Source organism: Megascapheus bottae, chromosome 10 (assembly GCF_031878675.1).
Source record: "Megascapheus bottae isolate mThoBot1 chromosome 10, mThoBot2.hap1, whole genome shotgun sequence".
NCBI lineage: Eukaryota > Metazoa > Chordata > Mammalia > Rodentia > Geomyidae > Megascapheus > Megascapheus bottae.
In genome coordinates, this window is record NC_143518.1 from 39,506,207 (window position 1) to 39,520,214 (window position 14,008).

The window sequence follows — 14,008 nt, forward strand, 5'->3', positions numbered from 1 at the left end:
ATCTGTAATCCTAGCTTCTTAGATGCTGAGTGTTTGTGAGACCGTTATCTCCACTCAACCACCAGAAAATCTAAGGCAGCATTGTGGCTCAAGTGGTAGAGTGCTAGCCTTGAGCTGAAGAGCTCAAGGACAGTGGCCAGGCCCAGAGTTCAAGACCACGACAGACCAAAAAAAAAAGTATATTCAGTTATATTCACTAATAGCATGAAAATACAATCCTAACTTAGCTCAATGGTTGCTATTGCTTTTAGAATTCAGAAGACATTCCAGGTGCTAGTGACTCATGGCTGTGATCCTAGCTACTCAAGAGGCTAAGATCTGAGGATCGAAGTTCAAATCCAGCCTGGTCAGGAAAGTCTGTGAGACTCTTATCTCCAATAAAGCACTAATAAAAGCTGTGGAACTGTGCTGAAGTGGTAGAGTGCTAGCTAGTATTGAGCAAAAGAACTCAGGGACCTAAGCCCTGAGTTCAAGCTCCAGGACTAGCACCAAAAAGAAAAGAGAGAGAGTGGGGGGGGGGGAGAAGGAAGGAAGGAAGGAAGGAAGGAAGGAAGGAAGGAAGGAAGGAAGGAAGGAAGGGAAAGAAGCAAGCCAGGGCCTAGTGGTAGAGTGCTTGCCTAGCATGCACGAAGACCCCGGTTTGATTCTTCGGTACCACATACATAGAAAAAAGCTGGAACTGGTGCTATTGCTCAAGTGTTAGAGCTCTAGCCTTGACTCAAGGACAGTACTCAGGCCCTAAGTTCAAGCCCCAGGACTGGCAAAAAAAAAAAAAAAGCCATGCACCAGTGGCTTACACTGTAATCCTAGCTACTCAGGAGGCTGAGATCTGAGAATTGAGGTTCTATGTCAGCCCGGGCACTAAAGACAGAGAGACTCTTATCTCCAATTAACCTTTAGAAAACCGGAAATGGAGCTGTGGCTCCAAGAGTAGGGTGGCAGCTTTGATCTGAAGAGCTCAGGGACAGCATCCAGGCCCCAGAGTTCAAGCCCCACAACTGACAAACAAACAAAAACATCATTTGAGTACCAAATTTCAGCACAGGGGAGCAGCCACAAACAATGAAAATTGTATGTCTGTCCCATCATATAATGGTTTCTTGGGCTTTATATGGTCTGAGGGCTGGGCATTCCCCATCCCTGATAGTTACCATTTATTTAGTATGTAATCCTTTTCAGGTTATATTAAAGTACATGTGAGTAAGTCATAATTTGTCTTTTCTAGAACTAAGAAAAACATTGTTTCATTGTAGGTATTTGAAAAACTCCAACTTTTCTACCCAGAATGCCAACCTGAGCAAATTCTAATGCCCATGAATTCTCAGCTCAAACTCCATACCAACAGGTAAAGGAAATGGAAAAGGAAGGACAAGGCTCTAACTATAAGTATCTCTCTCTCTGTCTCTCTGTCTCTCTCTCTCAGGCTTGAACTCAGGGCCTAGGTGCTGTTCCTGAACTTTTGCTCAGGGCTAGAGCTATACCACTTAGTTCACATCTATACTTCTTGCTTTATTGGTAGTTAATAGGAAAGAAGAGTCTCATAGACTTTTCTTCCTGGCATAGTTACAAACCATGATCTTTAGATCTCAGCCTTCTGAGCAGCTAGGATTACAGGTGTGAGCCACCAGCACCCAGCACAAGACTCATTCTTTTTTTTCCTTCTTTCCTTCCTTCCTATTTTTTTTTATGGGTCATGAAGCTTGAACTCAGCCTGGGCACTGTCCCTGAGCTCTTCAGTTCAATCCTTCTTTCTTTCTTTTTCTTTTTTCCTTTTTTCCAGTACTGGGGCTTGAACTCAGGGCCTGGTCATTGTCCTTGAGATTTTTGTAAGACTAATGCTCTACCACTTAAGCCACAGTACCACTTCCAGCTTTTTCTGAGGAATCAAAGCCAGGGCTTCGTGCATGCTAGACAAGCACTCTCAGCTTATCACACTCCCAGCTCAGCTCTGGTTATTCTTGAGATAGGGTGTTACTTACTAAGCCTGGGCATATTCCTAGACACTCATCCATGCCTTTTAGGCTTCTTGCCACTTCTAGAATGACATGAATATAGCTACCACACCAGTTTCTTCCCTTGAGATGAAATGTCCTGAACTTTTCTGTCCCAGATGTCCTAGAGCTGTGGTCCTCTATATCTTAGCCTCCTACATAGGTAGAATGAATAACAGGTGTGCTGTCATGTCCAGCTGTTGACTAAGGCGTCTCCATATGTATTCCCAGGCTGGCTTCAAGCCACATTCCTCCTGATCTTATCCTACTAAGTAGTTAGGGCTACAGGCATAAAGCAGTAGTGCCCAGCCCCAAATCTTTTTTATGGTAAATATGTAGTAAGACTTGAATTTTGGGGTCCAGGAGCGTGGCCTAGTGGTCGAGTGCTTGCCTAGCATACATGAAGCCCTGGGTTTGATTCTTTGTTACCACAGACACAGAAAAGGCCACAAATTGTGCTGTGGCTTAAGTGGTAGAGTGCTAGCCTTGAGAAAACTCCAGGAGAGTGCATAGGCCCTGAGTTCAAGCCCCAGGACTGTGGGGGCGGAGGAATACTTGCATATTTTTTTGCAGTACTGGGGTTTGAACTTAGTACTAGCACTTGGTAGGCAGGTGTTCTGCTACTTGAGCCATGCCCCTCACCCTTTTTACTTTGTTTTCCAGGTAGAGTGTCACATTTTTTTCCTGAGGTAGTTCTCAAACAATGATCTGCATCTATTGGATTACTTGCAGCTTGGATTACAACATACACTTCCATACACCCAGCCTGAGGATTTGATTTTTTTTTAAATTATGAACATTGATTTTTACATCATATTTCAAATAATGTGTTTAACAAACAGGTATTCAAGAAGGGAATCTATATACAATCACTGGCACTTACATTTTAGAACATAATCAAAATTAGGCTGAGGGATTGTATGTCATAGATACATAATAATCTATGTAATAAAACTTTATTTTTATTTATTTATTTATTTATTTTGCCAGTCTTGGGCTTGAGCTCAGGGCCTGAGCACTGTCCTTGGACTTTCTCAAGGCTAGAGCTTGAGCTTCAGCACCACTTCTGGCTTTTTTTTTTTTTTTTTTTTTTTTTGCTAGCCTTGGGCTTGAGCTCAGGGCTTGAGCACTGTCCTTGGGCTTTCTCAAGGCTAGAACTCTACCACTTGAGCCTCAGAACCACTTCCGGCTTTTTTTTTGCTATGTATGTGGGGTACCGAGGAATTGAACCCGGGTCTTCGTGCATGCTAGGCAAGCACTCTACCACTAGGCCAAACTCCGGGCCCCGTAATAAAACTTTATGTCTATAGAGTCATAAGTTTTTATGACTATGTAATTGTGTTTATATTTCCAGTACCATGTCCATAGCATTGGGTATGTAACTTTTGAGTCCTCACTCTTGTACTGTTTGGATCTAATAGCCACATATTAAGGATACTATGTGCCTTTTTATTCCTTTGGTCTTGACTTGTCTCACTCAACATGATTCCCTCCAGATTAATCCACTTCCCTACAAATGCCATTATGTTATCTTGTCTGTGGCTATGTAGAATTCCATTGTATATATATATATATATATATATACCACATTTTCTGTATCCATTCATCTGCAGTAGAGCATCTGAATTGTTTCTATTGCCTGGCTATTGTGAATACTGTAGAGATAAACCTAGCTGAGCAGATGCCCTTATCATATCTTGGGTTTTTATGATGTTTAGGTTAGATGCCCAGAAGTAGTATGGTAGGATCATAGGGAAGGTCAATTTTTCAGTTCTTTAAGAAACCTCTACACTGCTTCCCAGAGTGGCTGAACTAGTTTACAATCACAACAGCAGGGTAGTAGGGTTCCTTTTTCTCCATACCCCCGCCAGCATCTGTCATTGTCTGAGTTCAAAATCTTGGCCATTCTTGTTGGGGTAAGGTGTTATTTTAGGGTTGTTTTTATTTGCAATCCTTCATGACGATGGATGATGAACATTTTCTCAAATGCTTTTCTGCCATTTTAATCTTTTCTTTTGATAACTCTCCTTAGTCCCCTTGCCCATTTAGTGAATGGTTTGCTGGTTTTGGGGGGGATTAGTTTTTTGTGTTCCCTGTAGATACTGGATATTAAGCATTTGTCAGATGTATTATTGGTAAATGTCATTTCCTAGTTGGTTGGCTGTCTCTCTACTTTTATGGCTATGCTTTTATGTGTGCAGAAACTTTTTATTTTTAGGTAGTCCCATTTATCAAATCTCTCTCCAATCTGTTGTGACCCTGGGATTCTGTTCAGGAATCTTTTGCCTGTGCCTAGGAGTTCCAGTGTCTCTTCTACTCTGTCATGTAGCAGTTTCACGGTTTTCAGTCTGACATTGAGGTCTTTGATCCACTTTGAGTTAGTGCTTGTGCATGGCAAAAGGCTAGGTCAATTTTTAGTTTTCTGCATGTGGCTGCACCAGTAATTGAATAGACTGTGTTTGTTCCACTGTATATCTTTGGCTCCTTTGTCAAATACAAGTTGACTATAGGTATGTGGTTCTATTTCTGGATCTTCTATTCTGTTCCATTGATCTTCTGGTCTATTTTTGTGCCAATACCATGCTGTTTTTGTTATTATGGCTCTATAGTAGAGTTTGAAGTCTGGTATTGTAATACCACCTGCATTGCTCTTTTTGCCTAGAACTGTTTTGGCTATTCTAGGTGTTTTCTTGTTGGATTTGATATTTTTAAAGTTTGTTTTGTTTTTGCTTGTTTTGTGGCATTCAGGATTGAAGACAGGAACTTGCACATAGTAGGAAAGTACTCTACTAGTGCTTGCCCAGCATGCACAAAGATCCAGGTTCAATTCCTCAGTACCACATACATAGAAAAAAGCCAGAAGTGGTGCTGAGGCTCAAGTGGTAGAGCGCTAGCCTTGAGAAAATCCAAGGATATTGCTCAGGCCCTGAGCTCAAGCCCAGGACTGGCAAAAAAAAAAAAAAAGTACTCTACTAATATGCTGTATCTCAAAGCTCCAGAATTTATTTTATTTACTGTTTATTTGTTTGGTGGTACTGAGGCTTAAACTGAGGGCCTTATACTTGCTAGGCAGGCCTTCTTCCATTTCAGCCACACTCCAAACCCTCAATATAATTTTGATGAAATACAATACTGAGGTCAGATCTTTTAAAAATTGTTTTATTGTTATTATAAAGGTGAGGTACAGCTGGGGCCAGTGGCTCACACCTCTAGCTACTCAGGTGGCTAAGATCTTGAGGATCACAATTTGAAGCCAGCCTGGCAGAAAAGTCCCCAAGAGACTTTTATATTCAGTTAACAACTCAAAAACTAGAAGTGGCACTGTGGCTCCAGTGGTAGACTGCTAGCCTTGAACACAAAGAAGCTCAAGGACAGTGCCCAGTCCTTGCATTTAAGCCCCAGGACACATGCGCGTGTGCAGTTCTTTCCCTCTGGTTAGATACACACACACACACACACACACACACACACACACACACACCCCTCTAGTTCTTTCCCTCTGGTTAAATGGGGCCCCAAAGAGTTGCTCCCTGTTGTATTTGTTTCCTAGGGAAGGCGCTGCCTTTGTGAGTTCCCGAGTTCTCAGGTGCTTTCCTAACTCATCTGTCATTGAAGAAGATGGTCAAGGACTCCTGAAAGCTGGTTCCATTGCAGGTACTGCTGTGTTGGAAGTAACTTCTATAGAACCTTTTGGAGTCAACCAAACAACTATAACTGGGGTACAGGTAAGTTGAGGGACCTACTTGAAAAATAAAAGGGATGATGGGTGCTGGTAGCTTACCTACTCTCTGGTGGCTGAGATTTGAGGATCATGTTCAAAGCTAGTATGGGCAGGAAAATCCATTGAGACTCTTACCTCCAATAAACTACTCAAGAAAAGCCAGAAGTGGAGCTGTGGCTCTAGGGCTAGAGAGCCAGCCTTGAGAAAAAGAATCTCAGGGACAGTACTCAGGTCCTGAGTTCAAAGCTCCAAGACCAACACACACACACACACACACACACACACACACACAGCAGGGCTCAAGTGGTAGAGCCACACATTTATTTATTGCTAGTACCAGTAATAAGTAAATAAACATTCCTATGCTCTATCTTTTCTTTAACTTTCAGTTATCTTAAAGCTGTTTCCTATAGAAGAATACCACTCCATTTTATCAGATTATAAATCATAGAATGTGGGAAGAGTGCATCCTTCTCTGAACTACATTCTTCTCTCTCCCAGGTAGCACCAGTGACATACTTGCGAATGAGCAGCCACCCCAAGCTATACACAACCCAAGGAAGGACCCTATCAGCCTTTCCCTTGGGCATGTCTGTCATGTTCCTTGTTCAGTTCTATAATAGCATTGGAGAAAAGTTCCACACCCACAATACTCAGCTTTATCTGGCTCTGAACAGGTATGGAAGTAAAAAGGAATGTTGTTTCTGCTGTGGTAGAAATCTTGCAAGCTAGGCCAATTTTGTTTAGCAACCCCAACAAATTCGTTTCATATTCTGAATTTGTAATCTGAACTTTATTTCTTCTGTTGATTTTAAAATATGGGGTATAGGGGCCGGGAGTTTGGCCTAGTGGTTAAAGTGCTTGCCTAGCATGCATGAAGACCCGGGTTCGATTCCTCGGTACCACATACATAGAAAAAAGCCGGAAGTGGTGCTGAGGCTCAAGTGGTAGAGCTCTGGCCTTGAGAAAGTCCAAGGACAGTGCTCAGGCCCTGAGCTCAAGCCCAGGACTGGCAAAAAATAAAAATAAAAATAAAAATAAAATAAAATAAAAATATGGGGTAGACAAGGTAGCACATACCTGTAATCCCAGAACTTAAAAGGCAGGTGCAGAAAGATTATGAGTCTAAGGCCAACCCTGACTAAATATATAGGAAGATTCTTTCTCCAAATAAAACAAAAACAAGAGTCTCAGGTCCTTTTGTGCCCGGACTGGCTTTGAACCTTGATCCTCAGATCTCAGCCTCCCGAGTAGCTAGGATTATAGGTATAAGCCACCGCACCTTATTTAACACCACATTTTTAACATGTTGATATAAAATGTGGGAATCCAAAAGTAGGCACCTTCTATTTGTAACTCTAGTTACTCAGGAGATCATGGTTTGAGGCCAACCTGGGCAGGAAAGCCCCTGAAACTCTTATCTCTAATAAGCTACCAAAAAAGAAAGAAAGATAGAAAAAAAAGGAAGGAAGGAAGAGCCAGGCACAGTGGCTCACGCCTGTAATCCTAGGTAGTCTGGAGGCTGAGATCTGAGGATCAAGGTTCAAAGCCATCCCAGGCACAAAAGGAAGGACTAAGAGGCTTATCTCCAATTAACCTCTAGTAAACAGGAAGTGGAGCTTGGCTCAAGGGTAGGATAGTAGCCTTGAGCTGAAGAGTTCAGAGATAATGCCCAGCCCCAGGGTTAAGGTGGTAGTCTTGAGCTGAAGAGCTCAGGGACAGTGCCCAGGCTGGTTCAAGCCCCATGACCCACAAAAAAAAAAAAAAAAAAAAAAAAAAGGCCAGAATTGGAACCATAGTAGAGCCCCTAGCCTTGAACGAAAGCTCAGGGACCTTACCCAGACTTTGAGTTCAAGCCCAAGGACCAGCACCAAAAAAACAAAACAAAACAAAACAAAAAATAGGAACAGTTTGAGAAGAAGACCCTATCTTTTTTTTCTTTTTTTTTTTTTTTTTTTTTGCCAGTTCTAGGCTTGAGCTCAGGGCCTGAGCACTGTCCTTGGACTTCCTCAAGGTTAGAATTCTACCATTTGAGCCTCAGCACTACTTCCGGCTTTTTTTTTTAGTTATGTATGTGGTAACAAGGAGTTGAACCCAGGTTTTCATGCATGCTAGGCAAGCACTCTACCACTAGATCAAACTCCTGGCCCCCTATCTATATTCTTTATAAACATTCTTGTTTGCATCTAATACTAGCTAAGCACTCTATTACTGAGCTAGATCCTCAGCCATTTTTTTTTTTTTTGGCCAGTCCTGGGGCTTGAACTCAGGGCCTGAGTACTGTCTTTGAGCTTTCCTTAAGGCTAGCACTCTACCACATGAACCACAGCACCACTTCCAGCTTTTTCTATGTGTGTGTTATTGAGGAACCAAACATGGGTCTTTGTGCATGCTAGGTAAGCACTCTACCACTAGGCCAAATTCCAGGCCCTCTCAACCATTCTTGTCAGAAATATCTACCTTTCATGTCTACTTTCAGGGATGATTTGCTGCTTATTGGACCAGGAAACAAGAATTATACTTACATGGCCCAGGCTGTAAACAAAGGGGTGACCCTTGTGGGACTCTGGGACCGGAGACATCCAGGCATGGCAGATTACATTCCTGTTGCTGTAGAACATGCCATCGAACCAGACACCAATCTTACCTTTGTTGGGGATGTCATCTGCTTCAGTACTCACCTTGTCAACCAGCATGGTCTGTATACCTTTCCTTTCTCAATCCCACAACTGATCGTTTTAAGAAATTTCAGAGAAGTTTTCTTCGAAATGATCTAAAATCTAAGGTCCTTGATGAGCAAAAGAATTCTTTTGAATGTTTATTTGTTGTGTTAACTGATAACTGTTTAGTGACTACACTACTTGTCTCCACAGCCAGTTAGAAGTCAGCTAGTTAATACTTATCACTACTGGCATATAGCCCTATTATTATATAAAGCAGATAATGTAGGATATACTTTCTCCTTCCTTCTTGCTTTTAGTTTGTATGTTTGTGCTGGTACTAAGTCTTGAACTTGGCCTCACCCTTGGACTTTTTCACTCAAGATTGTCATCAATTACATATTTTGAATTTGAATACAAAGGGAGCTATATTATCCAGCCAAAGTCATCTACTCCAATCCTGGAACAGTTGATTTGCAAGCACCTACTACTGTGTGTAATCCAGAGCCAGTGAGCTAAACCTGTAATCCCATGACAGTAAATCAATGAAGCAGAAGCTCCTTTACAGTAGTAAGAATTGTCCTTGAGTCTTCCATCCTAGAATTTGAGGGCACATCTAGATACATATCACTTTTGGATGAGGAAGCTAAAGGGCCACAGGTCAGAATCAGTAATCCTGTAGCTGAATAATCCAACCTATCTTTGCTATTCCTTGGTGGCCTTGAGTTCAACTAAAATGAATAAATATTCCCTCCTACCAGTTATCACCATCTTCCTCTGAGTAACACTTAATAAGACACAGACATCCTTAGCAAGATCTCCAGTAACCAGTGACTCATGTCTGTAATCCTAGCTACTCAGGAGGCTGAGATCTGATGATTGCAGTTCAAAGCCAGCCAGGGCAGAAAAATCCCCATGAGATTCATATTTGCAGTAACTACTCAAAAAAAAAGCCAAAAGTGGTGGTGTGGCTCAAGTGGTACAAACAGGCCCAGAGACAGCACTTGGGCCTTGAGTTCAAGCCCAGGAAGAAGAAAAAAAAACTTTTAGGCTGTACATGATGTTTTTTCCAAAGAAGAGGAGTGAGAAGAGTTACATTTTCTCTCTCTCTCTCTTTTTTTTTTTTTGGCCAGTCAGTCCTGGAGTTTAAACTCAGACCTGTCCCTGAGCTTCTTTTGCTTAAGGCTCGCCCTCTGCCACTTGAGCCATACTGCAACTTCTGATTTTTTTTTTTTTTTTCCTGGTGTGGGGCTTGAACTCTGGGCCTGGGCATTGTCCCTGAGCTCTTAAGCCCAAGGCTACCGCCCCACCCCTTGAGCCACAGCTCTACTTCTGGTTTTCTACTGGTTAATTGGAGACTTTAGTGTCTGGGCTGGCTTTGAACCTGATCCTCAGATCTCAGCCTCCTGAGTAGATAGGATTACAGGCTTGAGCCATTGGCCCCAATTATTTTTGTTGTCCTGATATATGGAATGGAAACATTCAGAAAAATTGTATATTCTTATTGGGAAGAGATTCTTGAAAACAATATGGTCTTGGCCTACACATTTGGAGTTTGAATAAGGTTATAGCCAAGTGCTTTTTCTTACTTTTCCTAGGTGAGCCTGGGATATGGATGATTTCTGCTGACAATATTCTACAAACAGACACTGTCACTGGAGTAGGCATAGCCAGGAGCCCAGGAACTGCAACAATTTTTCATGACATCCCAGGAGTAGTGAAAACATACAGAGAGGTATGTTTTCAAGTATACTGAAGACTCTAGAGTGACTATTTTCTTGTGTTGAGAATACGCACATAGAGGGCTGGGAGTGTGGCCTAGCATGATGGCTCATGCCTATAGTTCTAGCTACTTAGGAGGCTGAGATCTGAGGATCAAGGTTCAAAGCCAGCCCAAGCACCAAAGAATGTGACTTTTTTTTTTTTGCCAGTCTTGGGCTTGAGCTCAGGGCCTGAGCACTGTCCTTGGACTTTCTCAAGGATAGAGCTCTACCACTTGAGCCTCAGCACCACTCCCAGCTTTTTTCTATGTATGTGGTACCGAGGAATCGAACCCGGGTCTTCATGCATGCCAGGCAAGCACTTTAACCATTAGGCCAAACTCCCGGCCCGAATGTGAGACTCTTATCTCTAGTTAACCACCAAAAAACCAGACATGGTGCTGTGGCTTAGGGGGTAGGGTGGTAGCCTTGAGCTGAACTCAGGGACAACACCCAGGCCAAGAGGTAGGAGTGTAGCTGAGCTGTAGAGCTCAAGGACAGCAACCAGGACCAGAGTTCAAGCCCACAACCGACAAGAAAGAAAGAAGAAAGAAAGAAAGAAAGGAAAGAAGGAAGGAAGGAAGGAAGAAAGAAAGGGAGAATGAAAAGCCAGAACTGGTGCTGTAGCTCAAGGGGTAGAGCGCTAGCCTTGAGAAAGCCCAAAGACAGTGCTCAGTCCCTGAGTTCACGCCCCAGGACTGAAAAAAAAAAGGAATATGCATGTAGAAAACATGTCTTAGGGGGCCGGGAGTTTGGCCTAGTGGTTAAAGTGCTTGCCTAGCATGCACAAAGACCCAGGTTCGATTCCTTGGTACCACATATATAGAAAAAAGCCGGAAGTGGTGCTGAGGCTCAAGTGGTAGAGCTCTAGCCTTGAGAAAGTCCAAGGACAGCGCTCAGGCTCTGAGCTCAAGCCCAGGACTGGTAAAAAAAAGAAGAAAAAAAAAGAAAAGAAAACATGTCTTAGGAAATGAAATACATATAACAAATATAAAGCAAATTTTATTAGAACATTAATACTGTTTATCCTTCACCAGAAGAATGACTAATGTGATTTCTTTTTTAAGACATCACTGTGGCTACTGGTTGATATTAGATAGTAGAGGCAAAGGTAGAAGTCAACCATTTGAGAGTCTTCTGCAGTGATACAGGTGAGATATGATAGTAGGCCAGGGATGGTAGTATGCACAAGGCGCTGGGTTTGACCCCCAACCATATACACACACCCTGAAGGTTAGGGTACTTGCCTTGCTCAGGCAAGGGCCTTGGTTCCATCTCCAAAACCACAAGAAAGGGGAACAGTTTGGTCCCAAAAATAATAGGCAGTACACATACATACACCACTGAAATTTTTCTTTTTTCTTTTTTTGGTCAGTCGTGGGGCTTGAACTCTGAGCCTGGGTATTGTCCTTGAGCTCTTCAGCTCAAGGCTACCACCCTACTCCTTGAGCCACAGCCCCACTTCCCATTTTATAGTGATTAATTGGATATGAGTCTCATGTTTGTCTCCTAAGTAGCTAGGATTACAGGCGTGAGCCACTGTACCTGGCTAACTTTGAAATTTTTTTTTTTTTTTTTTTTTTTGCCAGTCCTGGGCTTGAGCTCAGGGCATGAACCCTGTCCTTGGACTTTCTCAAGGCTAGAGCTCTGTAACTTGAGCCTCAGCACCACTTCCAGCTTTTTTTTTTTTTTATGTATGTGTTACCGAGGAATTGAACCTAGGTCTTCGTGCATGCTAGGCAAGCACTCTACCACTAGGCCAAACTCCCGGCCCCTAACTTTGAAATTTCTAAAGTTTGAAGACATAGCTGGGAATGTGGCTTAGTGGTAGAGTGCTTGTCTAGCATGCATGAAAACTCGGTTCAGTTCCTCCGTACCACACACACAGAAAAAAAGCCAGAAGTGGTGCTGTGGCTCAAGTGGTAAAGCTCTAGCCTTGAGAAAGCCCAAGGCCAGTGCTCAGGCCCTGAGCCCAAACTCGGGACTTTCAAGGGAAAAAATGGGGCCTGGAACGTGGCCTAGTGCTAGTGTTTGCCTAGCGTGCACAAAGACCTAGATCAATTTCTCATATCACATACACAGAAAAGGTTAGAAGTGGTTCTGTGGCTCAAGTGGCAGAATGCTAACCTTGAGAAAGCCCAAGGACAGTACTCAGGCCCTTAGCCCAAGCCCCAAGGACTGGCAAATAAAAACAAACAAACAAACAGTACAGTTATTTTCAAAAGACCCTTTATTGCAATTATTTTAAATAGGAACTCCTGGAAGGTAGCAAAAGAAATGGATAAGTTTTACTTTGCTTTATTGTGTGTGACAGTACTGGGCTTGAATCAAAACCTTGCACACTTATCGGATTTTTCTTTCAAGGCTAGCACTCTTGCCACTTGAGCTACACCTTCACTTTCAACTTTTTATTAGTTAGATAGTGGTAAGGGTTTCCAAACTGTGATCCTCATATTTCAGCTTTCTGAGTAGCTAGGATAAAATTTTCTTTCTAGGAAATATTTCTCCCCAAAAGTAAACTGATGGTGTTTTTCATATATGTGGTCAAAGGTTAGTTCATATGTTCAAAACAGATGCTTTGGTTACCATAAGTTATGGGGGGTGGGGAGGGAGATAACTTTTTGTTTGGGGGGGGTGTCATGGGGCTTGAATTAAGCCTGGGTCCTGTCCCTGAGTTCTTCAGCTCAAGGCTACCGCCTTACCCCTGGGCCTAGGCACATTGTCCCTTAGCTCTTCAGCTGAAGGCTACGCCCTACCTTTGAGCTAAGGCCTACTTCCTATTTTCTAGAGGTTAATTGGAGGTAAGAGTCTCAAGTCCTTTTGTGCCTGTGCTGGCTTTGAACCTTGATCCTCAGATCTCAGCCTCCAGAGTAGCTAGAATTACAGACATGAGCCACCATGCCCCCACCTGCACAGAAGGAACTATATCTTTTAAAAAGTCTTTTTGGTTTGCTGACAGGTAACAGTCAATGCATCATCAAGATTAATGCTTAGTTATGATCTTAAGACTTATCTCACCAATACCCCCAATTCAACTGTATTCAAACTCTTCATCACCACTGGCAGAAACGGTGTCAATCTCAAAGGTCAGCAATCTCTTCAGAAGTCCAAGTTACTGTCTCCATGTCTCCCTTCTCTTGTAAATGTTGTATTTCAAAATTGATTGCATTTTGACAAATCATAGCCGTCTAAGATGTCACAAATATTTGTGGTCCTGGGGGTCAAGCCCATAGCCTTATACATACTAGGCAAGAGCTTTACCACTCTGAGCTATGCCCCCAGACTGGATTGTTTTTTGCTTTTTATTTTTCTGACACCAGTCCTGGAGGTTGTTATCTTAGAGTACAGCCTGAGCTGGCTTCAAACTATGATCCTCTGAATCTTTCTTGTGACAGTCCTGAGACTTGAACTCAAGGCCTGGGCACTCCCTGAGCTTTGAGCTTCTTTAGCTGCAGGCCAGCCCACTGAACACTTGATCCATAACTCTACTTCCAGCTAAGTCCAAGGTAAGGTCTAGGAAATCTATTTAAAGCTTTCTTCTAAAATTGAGATTTTTTTTTTGGACTGTACAGAATGATTTTGCTTGGCACTTGGTTTATGTTTTGTCCTTCAGTTGCTACTACCCTATTTTATTGGGGATAACAAAGAACTGGATATGCAGGTGGTAAGCCCACTGTAATCCAGCATTTGGAAGTCCAAGAGAGGAGGATTAAGTGGCTCACATGTTACTCAGACTATGAGGGAAGCAGAGATCAGGATAGAAGTTCAAGGCCAGACAGAACAGAGTTCATGAGATCCCATCTCGGGTAATAGTTGGGCACTGTGGCAATGCTATGTAAAAAGTCCAGGATCATAGTCCAGCATAACCTGAGCATA

At 42.6% G+C, this 14,008-nt stretch overlaps 1 protein-coding gene across 1 annotated transcript in view; it reads left to right on the forward strand.

The window, feature by feature from the left end:
- Positions 1-14,008, forward strand: part of Nup210l (nucleoporin 210 like) — a 73,772-nt gene that overhangs the window by 52,940 nt on the left and 6,824 nt on the right. Inside the window, exons 29-34 of the mRNA XM_090340938.1 lie at positions 1,254-1,345; positions 5,542-5,716; positions 6,214-6,389; positions 8,192-8,409; positions 9,971-10,107; positions 13,092-13,218. Coding sequence (XP_090197064.1) covers positions 1,254-1,345; positions 5,542-5,716; positions 6,214-6,389; positions 8,192-8,409; positions 9,971-10,107; positions 13,092-13,218 — 925 coding nt within the window. The remainder of the gene's footprint in view (positions 1-1,253; positions 1,346-5,541; positions 5,717-6,213; positions 6,390-8,191; positions 8,410-9,970; positions 10,108-13,091; positions 13,219-14,008) is intronic.